We start from the raw sequence: 21,429 nt of genomic DNA, 5'->3' as shown, positions 1-21,429 counted from the left end.
TTCTTCCCTCCAGCATGGCAGACATTTGGCAAGACTGCAGCCATAAATTACTACAATAATTGACATGATCTCGGTAGAGTTATTAGGGAGACTGTGCAAAAGCATTATTAGAGAAATTCTTGGAAGATGCCAGGTGTATACTTACTGCTTCATAGTGTGCATGCCCCAATTTCTTCAGTTTATGCCCCCCCCCTTTTTTCATTTAGAACAACTCTGTTGAGTTGTTTTTACTAAATGGATTTTACTAACTCATTTTATTTGTGTTCCTTCCACTGGTAACCAGTATGTCATAATCCACAACTTTTAATTTTTGGCTGAAATTTACCCCAGTTTTTTTTAAGACTTTCTCTATTTGGCTTTACCATTTGAGCCCTGTACTTGAATGAATCTTGAAACTAAACAGTTTAGTAGCTTGCTTTTGAAACAATAGCAGGAAGGTTTCCGAAGGGTGGAACCAGGTACATTTTGTGCATTTGTGTAGCCATAAATCTCTATGTTAATTCTTGCTTGACGGTGCAGGTTTCTGAAATGGGGTGGAGGAGAGAGAGGAAGAGAAAATTAATTTCAGCTAGATGATGAATTAATACAGATGAAGGATCACACAAGAAAATTTGGGTAAATAATCTAAGTAATCTGGATACAAATTAACTTCTAAAAAAATAAACTATAGTAAAGTGTCATGTGTTATTATAACTAGTTTACTTCACAGGCAGAAAGTGGCGTTCTAATTGGGAAAATTCAATGTGAAAATCAATGCAAAGTATGACTGTAGGTAATTTATCTCAGGCATTAAAAAACAGAAAAACAATGAAAGGCAGATACTGTACTTTTCTGCAACATTTTCTGTGCCTTCCAAATCAAATAATATGCAGCAAGAGTCAATCATTGGCTCTCAAAGGTTGAATGAGAGAGCTTAATGGCCATCCAGTTCAACCATCTAATATCATTGGGGGTCTTTATTCTCTTAAAATAATAAAGTCTTTGTATCATTTCAAACAAACCAAACTGAGAAGCAAATAGGCCAGGAATTTCAACTTTTTTTTTTTTTTTTTCATTTTTTTGTTGAGGACAGGGGGAGACAGGGAGGGTTTTAACTTTATGATAGCTTGTGTAAGCTCCTTTAACAAGCTAAATTTTCATAGAATAAACAGCCTTGGCAGCAGGAGGATTAAGTCATTGAGGTGTTACATTCTGCAACATTCTCTGGGCTACATCCTCTAGCCATTGGCTGGGTGAAGTTCAAAGGTAGTAGAGCAAAGCGAGTACAAAATGGCACAAGGAATGGGGAAGAAAACAGTAGAAGAACATGAAGAGAATCTCATTTCTTTAGAACTGACTTCGGAACTTTCTAACAAGATTCAGGGTACCCAGGGGATGGTTGGCATCACCTCTCTTGGAAAGGTAGCTGATGTCTCAAGGCCAACTTTAGAGACTCTAAACCTTGCATAAATCACCGCCACTCCAATGGAGAATAGCCCAATAATTCTTAAAAAGAAGATGAAAGAGAAGGAGCTGTTGGAGAGAAATGGAATTTTAATTCTAAGAATATACCTTATTTCTTCCTGAGTAGTAGTGTTAATTTATAGAAGTAGTAGAAACATCTTCTGAGTTCCACTCGGATGATCTCCCAAGCACAGTGACTGTATTTCTTATCTTTCAGGAAGTTGTACATCCTATAGAAATATCTCCTCAGTTCTAGGCTGAGGAGCAGTTCTAGGCTGCTCACCTGGGAAGCAGCTCCTGAGAAGTCCATCCCATCCTCTTCCATCTGTTTCGAGTCTTCCTTCCCTTTCTCCTCTTCCTCGAAGCATTTTTCCAAGTGGTGCATCTGCCAATCAAGTCTGATTTGGATTTGTTTCAGGTATTTCTTTTTCCAAGTGGATTTGCTGGTGGACTCTCTGAAGATGTTGAAGGCCTGTGTGGACATTTCATAGAAGGCCTCCTTGAGGTACCTTTTCCCAGGTGGGGTGTGTGATTGGATGTCTTGGGGCAACTCAAAAGCTCTGGTTTCTCTTAGGCACTCTACAGGAAATGAATTGCTCATGCTGTTCAGAAGTCTCAGATTTTGCCAGGTGACTTCCCTCAGGTGAAGATGCAGCAAGTTACAGTGCAGAGAGAGGGCGCCAGGGATGAACAGACCTACAAGGCATGCAGGCCACAAACACTTTTGAATCACATCAGGCTTAGTATTCATTTTTTTTTTTTTCTTCCTAAGCTAAACACCCAGACTCAAGATTGACAGTGATGTTTTAGGTCTTAAGTGTTCCATCATGTGCCTTTTATATACCTGAATATCTTCCGTGGGGAGGAGTTTTCTCATTCGTCATTTTATGGTTCTCAGGGTTTCGGCCCCTTTCCTTTGCCTCTGAGTCTTGTTTTGACTTTGTGTGACTATGCCAACTTTGGAAATGCTGATTTTTTTTTTTCTTTAAAGTGAGCAAAGCATTACCATTTCCTTAGTTGCTTGGATGACCCATCCCAGTATTACAAAATTGTCATAACATGATTGATTATTACGTAGAGAGAGTGATCCTTTAAAAAAATGATTTTGTTTTGTTTTGTTTTGTTTTTTGGTATCTGGCCATATAGCCAAACATCTTCTCTCATTGAACTAATCAGACATTGACCAAATGACTGTAATTATTTGATTGCAAGTCTACCAGAACATAACATAGTTTAGGTTTTTCTAATCTTGTTAAATTCAGCTTCTATATTTGGATATTTTCTCTTTTTACTCTATTTTCATGGGTCTCAGAAAAGATGAAAACAGAGTTGATCAACTGAGCATGGAACTTAACAGAAGAGAAAGCTGGCTTGGTTTTCTTTTGTCAGTAGAAAATGTTGGCACTCTCCAACTATCCTTTCCTTTAGTTAAACCCAAACCAGTGCTTCCCATGGCTGTCAAACATTTCACACACCTCTGATACCTGTCATAGTCCTCTAGGGAGTTGTATAGTGGGAAGTATTTTTCTGCTTCATTAGCTTTTCTCTTGTAGTGTCATGCATTTTCCTTTTTTAGGTATGGTTTAGGCAGCATTTTAAAACTTCTGCTTGGCTATCTTTTCTTCTTATTTGGAGGTTCTGGATGCTGGAAAGGTTTTTGTTTGTTCCTGTTTGCTTTTCCCTGAGGAGGTACTTCACACCTGGACCACTATTACCGGGAAAATGATAGCTATCCACCATTTATGGTTTTCACTTTATTTGACCAAAAATAACCTTCTTATGGTTATGGAAAAAGGAAGGCAAATGCATTCCGTTGTCCAGGAAAGTGAATGGGATGTCATTAAACAAGGCTGGCTTAATTATCACCTTAAAAAAGAAATATATTCGTTTTTGATAAAGTCATTTTAGAATAGTAAGCAGACACAGTTCCACAAATATGACAGACTTTAGAAACTTAACTTTAAAAGTTCTTATCTAAACCAGTTGGTTGGACCAAAGGCAAACTGTGGACAAGTGGGATTTTTTTAAATCATGGCTTTTTGGACAGGTTTCCTCTGAGAAGAAAACTTGCTACTTATATTACTCTACATGTGCTCTCTCCAAATTCTGATTTCACAGATTTTATGAGGTGACTAACTTGGAAAAATAATTTGGAAAATGAGCCCTTTTATATTTTATAATTATAACACTATAAGTTGACACAATCTTCCTAGAGAGCAAAATGATGATATGCATCAAAAGCCTTAAAAATGTGTCTAATGTTTGACTCAGACGTTCTCCCTCTGGGAATTCATCCCCAAGAAATAATGATGGACATCTTTAAAGACTTAGCTGTCAGGAAGTTTATCACAGAAAAAAAACTGAAAACAATTTGTGTAGCAGTAGGTAGTTGGTTAAGTAATTCATCAGTAGAAAATTTCTGTGCAAGCATTAAATATTTGGTCACTTGGATAAATTTACTTTGTAGCTTAAAACCAAGTTAACATGGTAGTATATAGAATCTGATAGCATATTTGTTAAATACCTAATATGCATATATGTGCAGAAAAAATCTAGAAGTGTATATGCTACAAATGTTTTCTATGACTAGAAAAATAATTTTTATTTTTAGTGATTTTTATTTTTTGCATTTTTTAAATGACCTTGTTTTTTTTGTTTTTTAGTTTTCTGTAGTCAGCAAGTATTTCTTATTTAATAAGGTAAAACAAATTTTAAAACAACATACATTAAAAAAGAAAAATTGTTATGTATTTGCAATGTGATCAGTATGTACTACTTTATTTATTTAAACATCTCCATTCTAGGGTACTTCCAAAGGAAATATGAATTTGCCTGAAGATTCAGTTCCAGTTACATAGAATAATATAGAGTATGTAGGAGTTTAATGTACTATTCTTGCAACTTTTGAATAATAGTATGTATGCTTCTATATTACATATATTTGTGATTAAACATACATACAGAGTCTATAAAGTACAAAGCACTTCTGAGGATCATACCTGCTTATGTATTTCACGTAACTTCTTCTACCTAAAACTTGTTACACTGTCCCAGGCAGAACTGCTTGTCCCTCTTGTGGGCTTTTACTGTGCTTTGTCCCCTTCATTATGGCTTTTTAAAATGGATAATTGTAGGGGCTCCTGGGTGGCTCAGTTGGTTAAATGTCTGACTTGGCTCATGTCATGAGGTGTCCATGGATTTGAGCCCCGCGTCGAACTCTGAGCTGGCAGCTCAGAGCCTGGAGCCTGCTTCAGATTCTGTGTCTCCCTCTCCCTCTCCCCTTCTCCTGCTCATGCTCTTTCTGTCAAAAATAAACATTTAAAAAAATGTTTTAAAATGGATAATTGTATAAGTGTTGATTTCCCAGCTTTGCATACTCCCCCTCCCCTACCCACTCAGAATGCCTGGACTATTTTGCACTTATTCGAGACAGTTCAGTCTTACTGACCAAGCTAAGAGACTGTTCAATTGAATTGCTCTGCTAAGAGGTTCTTCTCATAGGTGATGGAGGTGGCTGCAGATTTGGAGGTTCCCTGTATTTTCTGCCATGTACAGTTTTGTCATTTTATCCTGCTCACCCCGTATTTCTTCCTTTTATAACCGTTCCATACCATATCCTCATTTATTCAAAACTGTATTGTTAGCTAGTACCACATGCCAGTCACCAGGCCTGGTCTTAAAGATGGAGCAGTAAGGTATAGCCCATGATCTCAAGGAGGCCACAATTGAAGAAGTAGGTACATTCTGAATCTTTTAGGCAGCAGGAGTAATTCATAGGTCTTCCCTATAGCATGGACCTCATCCCCATGTGCTGTAAATGTTAACTGATGCTGACAGTGACAATATTCATGACAAAGGTGATTGACATGCATGTCTTCCCCTCTTCAGCTGTCAGGGTCACCTGATTTTGCAAATAAAAATAACACCCGTGCAATATTTAGAAAGTACCTATACTAAAAAACAATCACTCATTGTTTACCCCAAATTCAAATTTAACTAGGTGCCCCATATTTTGCCTAGTAACCCTCTCTACCATACAGATTCCCAGTGAGGTCTTAGAGTAGAACTAAGACATGAAACCCATTCTAGGAAACTTTTCCTCAGCTAGCTGTCCACCTCGTGCAGAGGTACATTCAGTTGCATTACTCTGTGCTGACTTTACTTGTATACACAGCCCTAAAAACTGCATGCTCCAAAGAGGCACCTGCCACACTAAGAAAGTATTGCATGTGTGCATTCATGCGTACACACACACACACACACACAAACACACACAATTGCTCTGATCAGAAGCATTATTGGATGATCAGTCATTGGTCTTGCGTCTGTTTTATAAGAGCCATGCCATGTGAGTATATCTCAAAATATCATCAGGAAAATAAAAAAGAACAGTGTAAGGAAACATTTTTCCCCAAATTTGTCTGGTACAGAATTGGACTGTTCCATCTACCATCAGCAGTCAGTGTGTTGATATACCTAATGATGTTTCCATGATATTTGCTCTTATTTCTCTAGCATGCCTTGAGATCATTTGTATGTGGCCAGGCTTTCCTCAGAGAGAAAACTGTTTAGCAGGGGCTGCCCTGTTGCTGATGGAACTGTATAAGCCAATGGGGCTTACCAGGTGCACAGTAATGGTCAAGACACAATTTGCTTGACAAATGAAGATGAGACATTTCAGTCTAGACAGGATTGCTGTGATTCAGCTCAGGGGCATTTAGTATTTTCTGGTAAGATTTATTGCTCTCCATGAGAAGGCAAGTTTCAAACCAAGGTGCGAGTAACATATCAATCATCCATGTTACACAATAGCTGAAAGCTCGTTCCATTTGTGGGGTCAGAAGGTGCTTGAGCCCAGGAGAGAGCTCTGAGATGGGGAGCCTTGCACCCATGCCTGGCAGCATCTCCTCCATGGTCACCACAAAGTTGTGTGCAGCTGTTTGAGCTCCAGACCAAGTCTGAAGCTCCAACTTGGCGTTTTGCTCATTCTCAGTGCCTCCCACATTGGGGTCAGCCTCTCTCATGGTCTTGTAGTCCCCTTCTTGGCTGTTCTTTTCATGATGTGCCTGATGTAGAAATTTATAATGACTCTACAAGTAGCACATGGCATGTGTCTTTATATATGTCTTTATAGTAAAAATTCAAATGCTTCAGCTAAAAGTGAAAACTCTGCTTGCCAGTGCAGCCTCACGCCATGCCACTCTCCTCCCCTGGATAACTCGTTATTCATTGGATGTGTGTTCTTATTTGATAACTGTTTCCCCACTAAGCACCAAGTTCCGTGAGCACAGTGTAACAGCTGGCTTGTTTGCAGTCCTCTCTTGAATGTCCAGTGGGACCCATGGTGATTGAGAGAGACCTGGATAACTTCCGTGGATGATATGTCACCATGGGGAGACTTGTATATATTTTTGAAAATTGCCAAAACAAGATTATAAAAATTATAATGTGCTTTGAAATTTAATCCTGTAAGTGTATCTGTCACTATATATCTGATATCACTTGTATAATCTAACAAATGTATGTTATAAACCCTTCATGAATATGAGGCCCAGGATAAATGGGTCACTAGACCTGGATCAAACAGATCCTGGTGCCTTTCACAGTGCCGGGCTCAAAGTAGGTACTCAGTAATTATTTGTTGGATGAGTAAAAGAATGAAGCCATGTCTCAATGACAGGGAAATCATTTGGTGGTTCAGTTAGGGATTTGGGAGGACAATGTCGGGTGTTGGGAAAATTGAGAAGTCCACAGAATGGTGGGTAGCGACTCAAACCTCTGCTTCTTTTTCTGGGATTCCCCGTGGCTGGTTAGGTCACGAGCACAGCCATACCTCTAGTCTAGTGGGATCACATAGTTTTAAGTCGTTTGGGTGACTCACATATCTAACCCTCCAGGCAGTTATTCAGTCTTGTATTCATGGCATCTCTTACATAAAGACACTAAATGTTTGTTGAACAAAATACTGCCTTGTGATTTCTTATGATTTGCTCGTTTGCCATGTAAGCAAAACTGCTGAGAGGCTCAAGATCATTCCTTCCCCCTCTTTCCTCCAGTATTGCCACTTCTTTGTATTAGATGCTCCCCATAGCTTTTTTTGTTTGTTTGTTTTCTTTTTGTTTGTTTTTGTTTTTGTTTTTATCATATCACCCTTAAAGAGGCTCTTTGGACAGACTTATCCTTGGATCTCTTTTATAGTCCAGCTGTAGATGATGCATGTAGTAACTTCTGCACAGAAACAATTTTAGCCCTTACAAAATGATCCCTGATAAAAAGAAATTTACCATGTGAAATAAATGTGTAAGTAAATAAGTATTCACCATCAATAAAACCTACCCTCAGTTTTGGGATTACCAGAACAGTTTCCACCTGTATCCTTTTTTCGCTTGGTCCATTCAAACCCTAATGGGGCTTTCACTTCCAAGATGGTAGTAAACATTTCAGATGAGAGTTGCCACCTTCCAGAATAATCCTCCCCTTTACTCACTGGGTAAATGTGGATTTCTTCCCAGACCACATCCAAGAGTGCCTGTAGTCTGGGAAGAAACGGCAAGAGTGGAGTAATGTGATGGACAGAGAGGTCATCTTGTCTTGGATAGATATTTTAAAAAGCAATTGCCATTGCAGAGATGAGGACAAGGTCTTCTTTTACTTGCTGTCAGGTTGCATGTGGTCATAGGTTTCCTGTCATTTATGAATAACAAAGGCATTATTATGGGAAAACTTAAGTGGACTTTTCTTAGACTGACAGAATAATCACATACCCCAAATTTTAGGATTTCTTTAGTATCTGAGCAATGCTTGGTTTTGCAGGTAGTGTCCAGGAATAATCTGTGTAGCCAAGGGGGATAGGGGAAGGGTCTCTTATTGCCAAGATCCCTGCCCTTAGTAGGCTCTGAAGTATATACTCTAAATCATAGAATGTAGGGTTGGAAGGACACTTAGAGATAGGCTTCTGGGGTCAGACGGGTGAAGTGACTTGCCCAAGGTCACAGTGCTACTTGGCAAAGTCAGATTGACATAGGTCCTCTGACCCAACGCTGTCAAAGTAATAAGCCTTTACCAGCTTGCAGAGAACTTGCTTCTCTCTGCCTCGACTGAGAGGAGCAGCCCTCTTGCAGTCAAAGAAGAGGGGATTGAGGAGGCTGGAGGCTGGCACTGCTGTGAGGCCAGGAATGGAGGCCATAACTGAAGCTTTTTCTGGTACTTCACAAGGGCTTCTCAGCTCTGTGGGGAAGGCGATACTAGAGGAGGAAACCCTGAGTTCAGTCTGCCACCCCTAGTATTTCTCAAAGTTACCTAGAATTCTATGGATAATAACTCGTTTCCCAGAATCCTGGGTCAGTTCTGGTCTAGAGAAATGAATGAATTTCCTGAGAGATTTTCCCCATGTCTGTAGTTAATGTGTTTATGTATTCATTTATTTGTGCCTCCAGTGCTCACCACATAGTGTGTGTTCAATAAAAATTTATTGAACAAATAGGTATGTGTTTCACTATTTCCCCTTATGAGTGTATTTTAATTTAAATTGACTTTCAGATCCGTTTAGCATCCTCTTGGTAGAACTGTGTAACTCTGAGAAAGTCACTTAAACTTTCTGTACTTTTTCTCTAAATAGGGGTGAGAACCTACCATAGAACGTGGCTGTGGATATAAAAATTGCTGAGAATGGTGCCTTGTACATAGCAAGTGGTAAACAAATGATCCTTATCATCATTGTCATCATCATGGTCATTGTCTTCATCATCATCTGTTGCCTACATGTTAGACACAATGCCAGATTCCAGAGATTCGAGGGCAGAAAACACAGATGCAGAGGTATCTGGAGGCAGTGTTACCTGAGGGGAATCTTGAAAGGCAAGAACTGATGGAACTTTGAATTAGGACAGTGATAGTAAATACAGAAGGGAATTATCTAGGAGGTAAGATTGGGATGTCTTGATGATTGATTGGGAATCAAGGGGTAAGAAAGAGGAAATAGTCCAGGAAAGAGCCCAGTTTTCTTACTAGGTATATGGTTGTACTGCTGACTAAGAGATAGTATATGAGAGGAAGAGCAAGCTTAGGGGAGCAACTGGTGAGTTTTATTATAAATGAGTTGCTTTGAGTTGTCCGTGAGATAGCTACATGGACATGTCCCTCTAGCATTTGGATGTGTGGGACTAAATGAGGATAGGAGACTGATCCAGGCTGGAGAGAGAGATTTAAAAGTATGAGCAGAAGCTATAAGTGATCACTTAAGAGCTTAAGAATTAGTTGGTTTGTCTAAAGAGAACATGTAAGGTGGGAAAAGAAGTATGAGCCATTATCTGAATCCTAAGAATCACCTCTGTTTAAAGAGTAGGCACTGGAAGAGGAAACTGACAAGGATGGTCACAGAGGCATGGGGAGCATGAAGATGGAGTATTTTGACTGTTAAAGTGTCTCTGCCTCTTTGCCCAGATGACTCCTTATAATCCTTCTCAACACAGTGCTCTCAGGTAGCCATTCCCAATTATAATGTATTTGCCATCATTGATCTCGACCTAATCCCATTGTACAGATGAGCTATTTGAAGGTTTGAGAGGGAAATTAACTCATTTAAGCCTAAGGTCAAAGTCTTTATGCTCTTCTAGCATATGCCTTCCATGAAATACATCCTGTGGCCCAGTATGTGTCTGCGAGACTTTGGGAGATGTCAGCTGGATTGGAAGTTGGTTTGGTTAATTTCACTTCTACCATTTGGGGCTATAGAAGCTGAGAGATGTATTTGTTTCCCAAGACTACCATAACAAAATTTCCCAAATAGCATGGTTTAAAATAACAGATTTATTCTCTCACAGTTTGGGAGTCTAGAAGTCTAAAATCAAAAATGTCATCATGGCCATTTTCCCTGCAGAGCTTCTAGGGAAGAATCTTTTCTTACCTCTTCCAGTTTCTGGTGATTGCTGGTAATTCTTTATGTTCGTTGTCTTGCTGATGCATCGCTCCAGTCTCTGCCGGCAGAGTTATATAACATCCTCCATGTGTCTGTGTCCCTGTGTCTTCCAGACATTGCCTTTAGGTATTGTCTGGTAACAATCTACATAGTTATTATTGATAATAGAAGAAACTATTTAGCAGTTGCTAAGTATCAGCTGTTTATATAAATTATCATTATTTCTCACAGCCACAATACAATGTAGATGTTATTATCCTTAATTTAAAGAGGAGGAAATGGAAGCTTGGAAATACTAAGTGGCCTACCCAAGATAACACAGCTAGAAATATACAAAATCAGGTTTAATCCCAGGTCTGTCTGAGGCCATATTGTGTTTTTACAGGATCTAGGTTTGTAAAAAGGTTTAGTGTAAAATCTACTGTGTGTATCTATGCATTAATAGCCTATTTAATTCCCAAAAGGATTTGAAGCAGCTTATAAAAAATGTATATATAATATAAGAGAATAAAAAGTATTTAAAGAAATCAAAATTGAGGGAAAACATGTGTAAGAAAACAAGAGGAACATAAGAATGCATGTCGTGATCTCCAATGTCATTAGTGCAGAGGGTTGCAAATCTTCCTTGGGCTTTCTAGAAGCAAAGAGGAAATGTTATCTGTTAAAGTAAACCAAAAGATAAAACCATCAGCAAAGCTAAATCCTCAGAAGAAACAAAGCTTTTCTTGGTACTGAGTCCTGGGGGGAATTTCTCCCATGGGCTTTCAAGAAGTGACCACTATGGAATTTCTTTGGTAAAGACCCCAGCAACCTCCTTACAGGAGTAACTACCACCACATGTGTTGCAAGGGTGATTCTTGTAACCTCCCTATGTGTAGGCAGATGTCACATTGCTAGTGTGAAGTTTCTTGGCAGGCATTCCATAGGGACTTAATGAGTTTTCTCATGTTGAGTTACAGAATGGATTTCTTTAGTTCAGCTGGATTGGGATGGCATGTCTTCACCATGGCTCAAAATGGGGAAAAGTGTGTTCACTTGAGAATGTTGGCACTCTCGGGGACGTTTGTTCAGTGTGGAGAGACTGCCCTGACATTTCCAGAGCTCCTGCCCGGATCCAATCCTGCATTTCCTATTATATGTAAAGAGGAACGTCTGGAAAACCGATTTGTAGGCATGACTCTCCTCCAGTTAGTCAGAACTGGGAAAACAAGCTATTCTGTCAGATTGACCCAGTGCCATAAACCAAAGTGAAGTGTGCACTGGATTTCCACATAGACGTGGGTTTGATTTGCTATACAACAAACTCTAAGGGTGATGGCCCTAGATGTGGGAATCCAAGGAAGTGGCTGGTAGTTTACTCTGTGTTGAAATGACTCTTGTTTCTCCTGAAAGAGCTTCTTCATAGGTTAGATAGCTTAAAATTCAAAGCCAGGATAGCCTTGTACGATGTCATAGATAATGAAATATTAAGACATACCCTCTTGGGATGATCAGTTTTGCACACTTGGGCATTTTTCACTTAACAGTAAGACTCACTGTGTGGAAAGGGCTATATGGTTGGCCCCAGAACTAAAACATCTTTATATTCCTAGGAGAGCAGAAATTGGGATTACTTTATAGCTATCCCTGCCGGGACAGGACAGGAACACTTATCGACACATGTGATACTACAATTTGCCATGGACGGTCACTGGGACAAAGAATGCTGAAATTATCCATTCCCTGTGCATTTCATCCATTCAACCTCCATCTCTGAGGGTGTGATACCTGAAACAAGGTAATAAAAAATAAAAAAAGTGAAGTTCACATCCTCATAGAGTGTCTAAATTTCCAGACAATAGAGAATAAAATTATAGAGTGTTATTAAGTGCTATGAAGGAAATTAGTGGGGCAAGAGAGAGGGTGATTGGGGGAGGTGATGGCTGAACTGAGACTTGAAGTCAGCAATGTAAAGAGCTAGAAGGAGAACATTTCAGGCAGAGAAAACTAGAAGTTCAAAATCCCTGAAAAGAATGTGGGATATTCAAGGAACACAAAGGAGATTAATTGGGTTGGAGTGAAGGGAAGGGGGAGATTGGTACAATGATAGATTTGGATTGGAATATGGCATGGCAGGCCAGGTGGGAGTTCCAATTCCATTCTAAGACCAGTGAAGACCCATGAAATCATTTTAAGCCAGAGAGTGGTGTAATGTGATATGTGCTTTAAAGACACTGCTTTGGGCACCCCTTGGTGGGCAGGGGGGTGGGGGTACCATTTGGAGAATAGGCAAGAGCGGAAGCAAGGAAGCCAGGTTGAGAGTAGATTTCTGGCATGTTAGGTAAGAACTGTAGTGGCCTAGATAAAAGTAGGGGCAGTGGAGATGGAGGAATCAGACTGATTTGAGAGATGTTTTTAGTCAGTTACTTGGGATACACTGGGGCCCAGGCAAATATCTGTGATCACCAAAGGCAGTTTTCCAAAAGTGCCATTGATTACCCATTGCTTATACGGTCTTTACTGAATTAGTGGGACAGTTTTTTGATAAACAGTAAGTAATCCTCTTTGGCATTACATCTTTAACTTGATGGCCTTAAACCAGGTTAAGTCCCTTACACTTAGAACAACAAAATAAATAATTTAGTTAATTGGACTTTGGTTGTGGTTGAAGCTTCAGTTTCTCAGGTTTCACTTTAGGCTTAAATGTCTGAGAGTGTCTCCTGATACATATCCTATGTGTACACAGAAAAAATATATATTCCTGTGCATTTTGACATTTAAATAAAGTAATGTGTTTTTATGATCAGTTTAAACTGTGGATTGCTATCTGTGGTCAAATCATAACGGAATATAATCATACAATTCTGAATGAAGGTAAGAAAGCGGTCCTTATCTGTCATTTACTAAACCTAGATGAAAGCCTGTGGCTCACAACTCCACCAGTTGTCCACAATTCTCACCAGTTTGGTTTTTTAATAAGGTCTCAGAAATGTCTTAATTCTCAGAAATGTCTATGTGCATGAATGCTCTGGCATAAGCTATCCTTTGAAACACTGGTGCTTAACAGGCTAGATCAAGTTGTTCTTGTCACTGAAATCAAGCCATAGCAGACTTTTCTCGTGTCACAGAAAAATTGAAAAATGAACATTCTATATTTCAAGGTTTTCAGCAACATCTTTCTTAAACTTATGGCACCTTTGATGGTTTATCTACAGTAGAACCTTGTCTGCAATGATACCTTAGTTCTATATTATTTAGTTATTTTATGAGCCAGTGTCTGATTTGGCATACAATGATTGTATTCACTATTTTATAAATAATCTATCAGTATTTCATAGTTTTGCAAAAATCTCAGGCCTTCCAGATGCTAGCTACTTTAACAAACACGTCCAAAGAATGAAGAATGGATCAAACATGGCAGAAGCATTTTTTCTCATGTAAAGCTTAGAACAGAGGTACTTGAGCAATGGTTGGCTTTTTTCCAAGCAGTGGTCAGGGACACAGAAACCCTTATCCTGTGACTCTGCCATCTTCGATGTAGCTTTCTTTTTTTTTTTTAACGTTTATTTTTTTTTGAGACGGAGAGAGACAGAGCATGAACAGGGGAGGGGCAGAGAGAGAGGGAGACACAGAATCTGAAACAGGCTCCAGGCTCTGAGCTGTCAGCACAGAGCCTGACGCGGGGCTCGAACTCACAGACCGTGAGATCATGACCTGAGCTGAAGTCGGACGCTTAACTGACTGAGCCACCCAGGCGCCCCTCGATGTAGCTTTCAAGGTTTCACGGCTTATCTTTATCAAGCTGGGACAAAATGGCAAGAGCCAGAGGGGTGTGCAGGGGGGCATTGTATGAGCCAGTCTTCGAGGGGCACATATTACTTCCAGCCACATCCTGTCGGTGGGAACTTAGTCACATAGTCATAGTTCCAGCTGAGTGCAAGGGACGCCAGGAAATTTAGCCCAGCTGTGTGCCCAAGAAGAGGAGGGACTATAGTGATCAACAGCTAGCCCATCTCTGCCATGCTGCTGATACAATTGGGGAAATAGACCAGCAGTCAAAATGTGTTGGCAGTGGTATGAACGGGAGGAGGAGTTGGGCTGGCAGGGTGAGTGACACACATTGTAGATACTCAGTAAAGATTTTCTGCAATCCATTTGAAGAAAACTGGAGTTCTCAAAGCCATAAGCAGCTCTCTAATAGGGTTATTTTCTTTTTTACTGAAGAGCAGAAGAAGTACTGTCGAAGTAAGAGTTTTGGCCTTTTTTTTTTAAGGTTATGCAAATAAGAGACATTATTAATTTGATGGCTTTAAAAAAAAAGCATGCTTTCCATACAAGAAATATATTTTGGTAGAAAGATACTGTCATTAGCCTTCTTTAAAAATCAGAACCCATAGCACTTATTTCCCATGGGGACCAACATGTGGAAGGTCCTTCAGTATCATTCACAGCTAATACTACACTGGGCACTAATCGTACATCAAGCATACTGTTACTAAGTTTGCAAACAGCATTTTACTTTATCACCAAGAGACTCTGTAAGATTTCATTTTACAGTTTTTCTTAAACTTATTTTTATTATTGAAGTTATACTATTATTTAAGTGAAAATAAATGTCTTGAGTATTATCATGTTCTGGATGAATGATTTCTAAGAATCACTTCAGAGGTGAAAGGAGATTATCATTCCTTTTTTTTAAGCTCATTTTATTTTTTATTTTATTTTTTTAAATTTACATCCAAATTAGTTAGCATATAGTGCAACAATGATTTCAGGAATAGATTCCTTAGTGCCCCTTACCCACTTAGTCCATCCCCCCTCCCACACCCCTCCAGTAACCCTCTGTTTGTTCTCCATATTTATGAGTCTCTTCTGTTTTGTCCCCCTCCCTGTTTTTATATTATTTTTGTTTCCCTTCCCTTATGTTCATCTGTTTTGTGTCTTAAAGTCCTTATATGAGTGAAGTCATACGATATTTGTCTTTCTCTGACAGACTAATTTCGCTTAGCATAATACCCTCCAGTTCCATCCACGTAGTTGCAAATGGCAAGATTTCATTCTTTTTGATTGCCGAGAAATACTCCATTGTATATATACACCACATCTTCTTTATCCATTCATCCATCAGTGGACAGTTAGGCTCTTTCCATACTTTGGCTATTGTTGATAGTGCTGATATAAATATGGGGGTGCATGTGTCCCTTCGAAACAGCACACCTGTATCCCTTGTATAAATACCTAGTGGTGCAATTTCTGGGTTGTAGGGTAGTTCTATTTTTAGTTTTTTTAGGAACCTCCATAGTGTTTTCCAGAGTGGCTGCACCAGCTTACATTCCCAAGGAGATTATCATTTATAGATGCTGAATCTGTAGCACATGACTTTGTAACTGGTTGTTATTCAAAAGATATTTGTTGAGTGCCTACTATGTGTCAGATGTTCTAGAAGCTGGAGATTCAACTCTGACTCACAGATGCTTTCAACCTCACCAGTAGATCTGGGGGGACTCAGCCTAACGATCATCTGCTTCCATGGTCGCTGTCAAAACAAGAGCCACGGGACAAAGTATTTACTTTAATCCCTCATACTGAACGCCTCTGCATAGCTGCTTCCTAAAACAATGAAGGAATCAACTGAGACCTGGAAACTCTTCATCAAAAAACTTTGTTTATTTGTTTTTCCAGTCCTGGTTGCTGTAAGCTGACTTATTCTAAAGCAGTTTATGTTTATAGAGCCTGTGTTATGAGCAGCATGCTAAAGAATGCCAAGTAGTAGAAGACATGTCCAGAGAGGAGAAACTAAACACCGTGCAGAATATGACAAGTGACAAGACTGGGATGCTGAGTAAGTGCTCCGTGAATTCACAGACTTACAGAGAACCCCTCTGGCTGGAAAGACAAGAGGGAGAAGGAGGCAGTGAAGGATAAGCAGAAGATACTTGTAGGTTTGGATCCCAGTTCTGCCTCTCACTGGCTGTGTGACCATGGGTGAATGTCTTACCTGGTGGAAGCTTCAGTTTCTTTATCTGCAAAAGATAAACCTTAATGCCGATTCATAGACATGATGATACAAATGTAAAGTGCTTAGCTCTTTAAGCGTCTGAAATGTGGAAAACACTCAGTAAATAATATCAGTAAATGCAGCAAAAACCTCAGTGAATAGTTTTGTGTTTTGTTTGTCTATCAAGTAGCAATATTACATCATAAGACTGTGGTCAGATGACCTAATTAAAAGGGCTGGCATAGTGCCTACCCTGTGGTTAGCATTCAGTAAATTTTATTATTATTACTATGGAAGATGTAGATAGATGAGAGAGGTCATCTTGGACATGCAGAGGGGACACGTAGTCTGGTGTGGGCTGGAACCCTCTACTACAGTGCATTTGTTCAGATGAGTAGTAGCTGAAAGGTAGGTGACAGTTGTAAAATGTGTGAAACATAAATGAAGAGCCTCTTAATAGAGATGTTGAAGGAAGATTCCAGGATTCCAGAAGAAAATCAAATGCATGATCCCTGAGTTTCCTTCTGACTCTGAGATTCTGTGGTATCTCCCAAACTTCTGGTGATTCCTGAGAAAGACCACAGTGAATCAAAGATCCGTGCAGTAGAGTTCCAGGGTTATAGCCCAGAACACACCAGCAATAAGGTGATGAACATGCTCTGTCTTTTCTGTTTTGACAATAGAAACCATTTGCTGAGAGAAGAGAATGTTTTAGTTTTCATGTGGCAATCTGCCCAAGTACTTGACTTTACAGGTAAGGGAGGGAAGCAAAACCCATAAGAGTATTTGGTGACACGCCATTTCCCGCTCATTTTTTTCCCATTCAATTTTGAGAGCCAGAGTCAAAGAGAGGGAAAAGAGAAGAAGAAATAAAAACAAAACGAAACTTAATTCTCCAGGAAATGAATCTCCAGGCAGAGCTGAGACATCCGAACAATATGTCACTTCACATACTTTGTGTTTGGGTCAGTAAGTAGGTCCTGAGTTTGCCAAAGTGCACCTGAAGGCTGGTGCAGGACAAGAACCACTCCCTCAAGGCAGGAGGGCCTCCAGCGTTTGGCTCTGAAGACGAGCTGGAGTGGCGTGCAGACTGCTGGTGGAGCTGCTTCCATTGTGTTGGCCTGAGTCCGAGGACAATCTAGTGCATCATTCCCGAAGTGTTCCATGAAATGTGATGTGAAAAGTAAGTTGAGAAAATTCAGGATTAAACAAGCTAAGTATGTTTCTTTACTGGAGGACTCCTCAAGACCTTTGAAATGCCAGCATGAATTTATGAGTGTCCAAGGAGGAGAGTATGAATTCTGTACTCCCCAAAGGTACTGGAAAGTGATACTGTTTGATGTAGAATATATACCTAGAGGCTTGAGCAGCCTTTGGGCAAAGCTGATTTAGGATCAGGAACACCAGGCTACATTATTTCTTTGTTCTTGCCCTTTCTCAGGGGATCCAGGTATAGACACAGATGTTTGCAGGCAGCTTTGCCTGTCCAGTGGACAAATGGGGGTCACTATCCAGGAGGGCACAATCATATGGAAATACCTGATGGGGGATGGTAGGGAAAATAATGCCCCCCCCCAAATGTCCACATTCAAATCTCTAGAACCTGTGAATATTTTACCTTACATGACAAAAGGGACTTTGCATGTGTGGTTACCGTAAAGACACTGAGATAGGGCTGTTATCCTGGAGGATCAGGGTGGGCCCAGTGTAATCAGAAGGAGGAGGCAGGTGAGGGTCTGAGAAGATGCAAGGGCCGAAGCAGAGGTTGGAGGAAGGTGGGCCCATGAGTCAGGGAATGTAGGTAGCCTCCGGAAACTGGAAAAGGCAAAGAAATGGATTCTCCCATAGAGCCTCCAGAAGGAACACAGCCCTGCCACCCATTTTAGGCTTCTGACCTACAAGCTGTAAACTAATACATTTTTGTTGTCGTAAGCCACTAAGTTTATGCTTAGATAATTTGTGGCAGCAGCCACAGGAAACTAATATATGGGATTTGATAATGGTCTCACCTTTCCTGTGTTTGAAGAAGGTAGAAGTACCCTTCTAAGACCCTGACACTGGACAGGAGGCCTGCCACTTACCACTATCTGGCCAAGTGGATCCTGCTTTCTGGTTGTCCTTCCTCCACCTTCCCATCCCTGCAGTGGCCAAACATCACTCCAGCTCTTGCTGCCCTGCTTAGATATGCAGTGACCAGTCATCAACGGACTTTGAAAGAAGCGATGCAACTGGTCACTGGTGAGTGATGTGCACCTGCTATTTGCATACTGATTTGTGGACTGAAGAGTCACCTGCGCAGCTTGTACTTCACGTGCTTACTAATATGATATTCTGTGGTAACTGAAATCTGAACCTGGTTGTTGTGGGACTGATATTATTTAACCAAACTACGGTCATGGAAATGCATGCCTGTCAGAACTGTGCACAACTGAGGGCTGCATGTATTTAAGTTACGGCACAAATCCTGCAGTATACTTGTTATAACTGGACTGGTGGGCAGCCATGCCCTCATGCATCCACTGCATACCAAAGTCTGCATGTGGCTGCTGCGAGAGTTAGGGATGTTAGCAAACCCTGTATGAATTTGAAGTTGAGCAGAGGGTAGTGCAGCACTATTTGTGCCTCGTTTCCGATGATCACAGTTTAGTTCTCTGGGAAACAGATTCTGAGACGCTGAGATTTGCACGTAGGAGGCTTACTGGAGACTACTTATGGTAACGCCTGGCAGGGAAATGAGGGCAGCAGAATTGGGCAGAGGGAGAGGTAGACTCTGAGGCAGGAGGGGTTGATGGGGGCAGCTCTGGAGCTGGAATGACACTAAGGCAAGGAGGTCAGGTCTTTGTGTCTGTCAGCCAGTCACTGGATGTGGGCTGCCCAAGCCACAGCAGAGAAGTTCCCTCCAGAGAGGTAGCAGTCTCTAAGTGTAATTCCTGGGGACACACTCAGCTCAGAGGCTCTGGCAGCCTCCAACACTCTCAGCAATGAATGCTTCAGTCCTAAAGGGAGCCACAGCACATTACAGGGTCCACCACACCTATGATTCTGGTGCCATCAGACAGCCAAACTTTACAGGGGCCTGAACACTATTTCTTGCAAGGCTCACTCAACTCAGAATCTGGGGCAAAGTGAGAAGAAGAGACTGGAGAGCTGACAGACGGTTGAAGGAGGAAGGCAGGGCCACCACCTTCTAGCCCAGAATTACCCTCTTCCAGGGTAAAGAACGGAGTGAAGGCCCCCTGGGCCTCATTGGCCTCTGCTTGCATTTTCACTTAAGACAACTTGTAAACATGAAAAGAGTTGAAGGTCTTGTGCCTTGGTCTTGTCTTGGCCTCTTAGGGCACTTGGACTCTGAATTGGAGCAGAGGAAGGAAATGACAAAAACTTGAAATTGAAAGTTGCTGAGATTGACATTCATAGTCAATTTTTCCTGTAGTAAAATATAGATATCTTGTAAAGAAGAGATGAAGTTTTTTTCACTCCCTGCCCCTCCTTCCCTGTCCTCCTTTTTCCTTTGGGTTCTTAGACCCCACACATGTATCAGCTTTACTGCAGGTTAGTTACCCAAGCTCTTTAGTCCCTGAATTGGGAAACAGTGGGGTCAGTACTTCTCATTCGCTGAAGTGACTGATCAGCTCACGCTTCAGGTTTTGAGGACTGCCCCTCCCTCCAAAGAAAGGGAGGGTTGGCAGATCTCTGAAGTCAGTAGGGAGATGATCAGGGCAATAAAGAACTTTGTCACGAAGGGCTGACAGCATGTTTTAGAATTGCTGATACCAATGCCCAGGCTAGATGCCAGGGAAAAAAAGATTAGTGCACACTTCATGTGGTAGTCTCTTTAGAAAGACTGAAGATGCCGCTGCCTGTAACCATTTAGATTTGACATCCTGATGGACTGAGTGTTTGGAGGCTACCTGACATGGCCTCCTCATCTGGAGAACCAAGTCTGACCCATCCAGAGTGGCCACCTGGGGAGGCAGAGTTAGGAAAGATGCTGAGGACAGAAGGAGCCGCTGGCTGACTGGCTGATGGTTGCCCTGACATGCACCTGGGGAGGAGTGGATGTGTGGGGAGGCTGATGTGTATTTGGCCATCTCAGGACTGGAGTGTCCACCAGTAGTCCTCAGGTGGCTGAAGGGAGTTTTTGTTTGTTTGTTTAAATGATATCCAATGCTTACCTTTAACCCATTGTGGGACATTTATAGTTTTTGAGTTATTTAGAGGTAACATGTTGAATGTAGGATGATAAGCAAAAGAGGTAATTATCTAGTCTCTAGACTTTAGGGAAAAAGTGAAGGAAAATTAAATCCCAAAATGAGGGTTTGGGATGAGGAAGAGAGAGTGGTATTGGAATGTGTAAATATTCTTTGGTATTGTTAGTGCATAGGGGACACAGATCAGGGGCTCCATGAACACGGTTCTAGGTCCTATGTGGCTGGACCAGTTGATATGAAGGTTGCTTTGGTTTCAAATTTGCTCTGATAGCAGGTAATGAAGTATGACCATAGAGCTGATGGCGCTATGCTTAGCAAATGATGACTAGAAACCAAAGACCTACCTAATCAGTAGGGAGAGGGATTGCATGTATTTGGAAGAAATAAGGAGAGCTGAACTTGGTGGCAGAAGAGTGAAGGACAAATAGGGTTAGATTCCTGAAAGAGCATCAAGGATTTTTTAAATGTCCTTTTGTCCAGCAACATCTGTTTTTGTCAAGCAAAAAGCAAAAATATCAGTTCTCTGACATTTTCCCTTGCTGTAAGTATATTACTTTGCTCAACATGGAGTCCTCATCTCATAAATAGCATTAAAAAAATTTTTTTTTAGATTGTATTGCTATAGAGTTTTAAACAAGGACTCTTCATCTGTTTGGTAAGGACACCTGTTTGTGCTTTCTGTAATTTAAATTGCATAATAGGGGCCCCTGGGTGGCTCAGTCAATTGAGTGTCCAACTTCTGCTCTGGTCGTGATCTCAGAGTTCATGAGTTCGAGCCCCACATCAGACTCTGTGCTGTCAGCATGGAGCCCATTTCAGATCCCCTGTCCCCCTCTCTCTGCACCTCCCAGCTCTCTCTCTTTCTCTCTCTCTCTCTCTCA

At 40.9% G+C, this 21,429-nt stretch overlaps 2 protein-coding genes across 10 annotated transcripts in view; one reads left to right on the top strand and one right to left on the bottom strand.

Moving 5' to 3' along the window:
* The window catches only part of MOB3B (MOB kinase activator 3B), a 231,580-nt gene that overhangs the window by 3,108 nt on the left and 207,043 nt on the right, over positions 1–21,429 (top strand). For 5 of the 9 annotated variants that reach the window (XR_008424222.1, XM_053908029.1, XM_019424218.2 and 2 more), the window contains exon 1: positions 1,862–1,962. The exons of 3 other annotated variants lie outside the window; for them this stretch is intronic. The gene's annotated coding sequence lies outside the window, so the exon portion shown is untranslated. Of the gene's footprint in view, positions 1–1,858; positions 1,963–21,429 lie in introns of those variants that run through there. One more of the 9 variants, XM_019424216.2, reaches the window with a different exon arrangement.
* Positions 1,553–2,203, bottom strand: IFNK (interferon kappa). Its single transcript, XM_053908033.1, has one exon. It carries the CDS (start codon positions 2,192–2,194, stop codon positions 1,553–1,555), a length of 642 nt encoding a protein of 213 aa, XP_053764008.1. The 5' UTR covers positions 2,195–2,203.

Source organism: Panthera pardus, unplaced genomic scaffold, assembly GCF_024362965.1.
Source record: "Panthera pardus isolate Hobbes unplaced genomic scaffold, ASM2436296v1 HiC_scaffold_20, whole genome shotgun sequence".
NCBI classification, from domain to species: Eukaryota; Metazoa; Chordata; class Mammalia; order Carnivora; family Felidae; genus Panthera; species Panthera pardus.
This window is presented reverse-complemented; position numbering and strand designations above follow the sequence as displayed.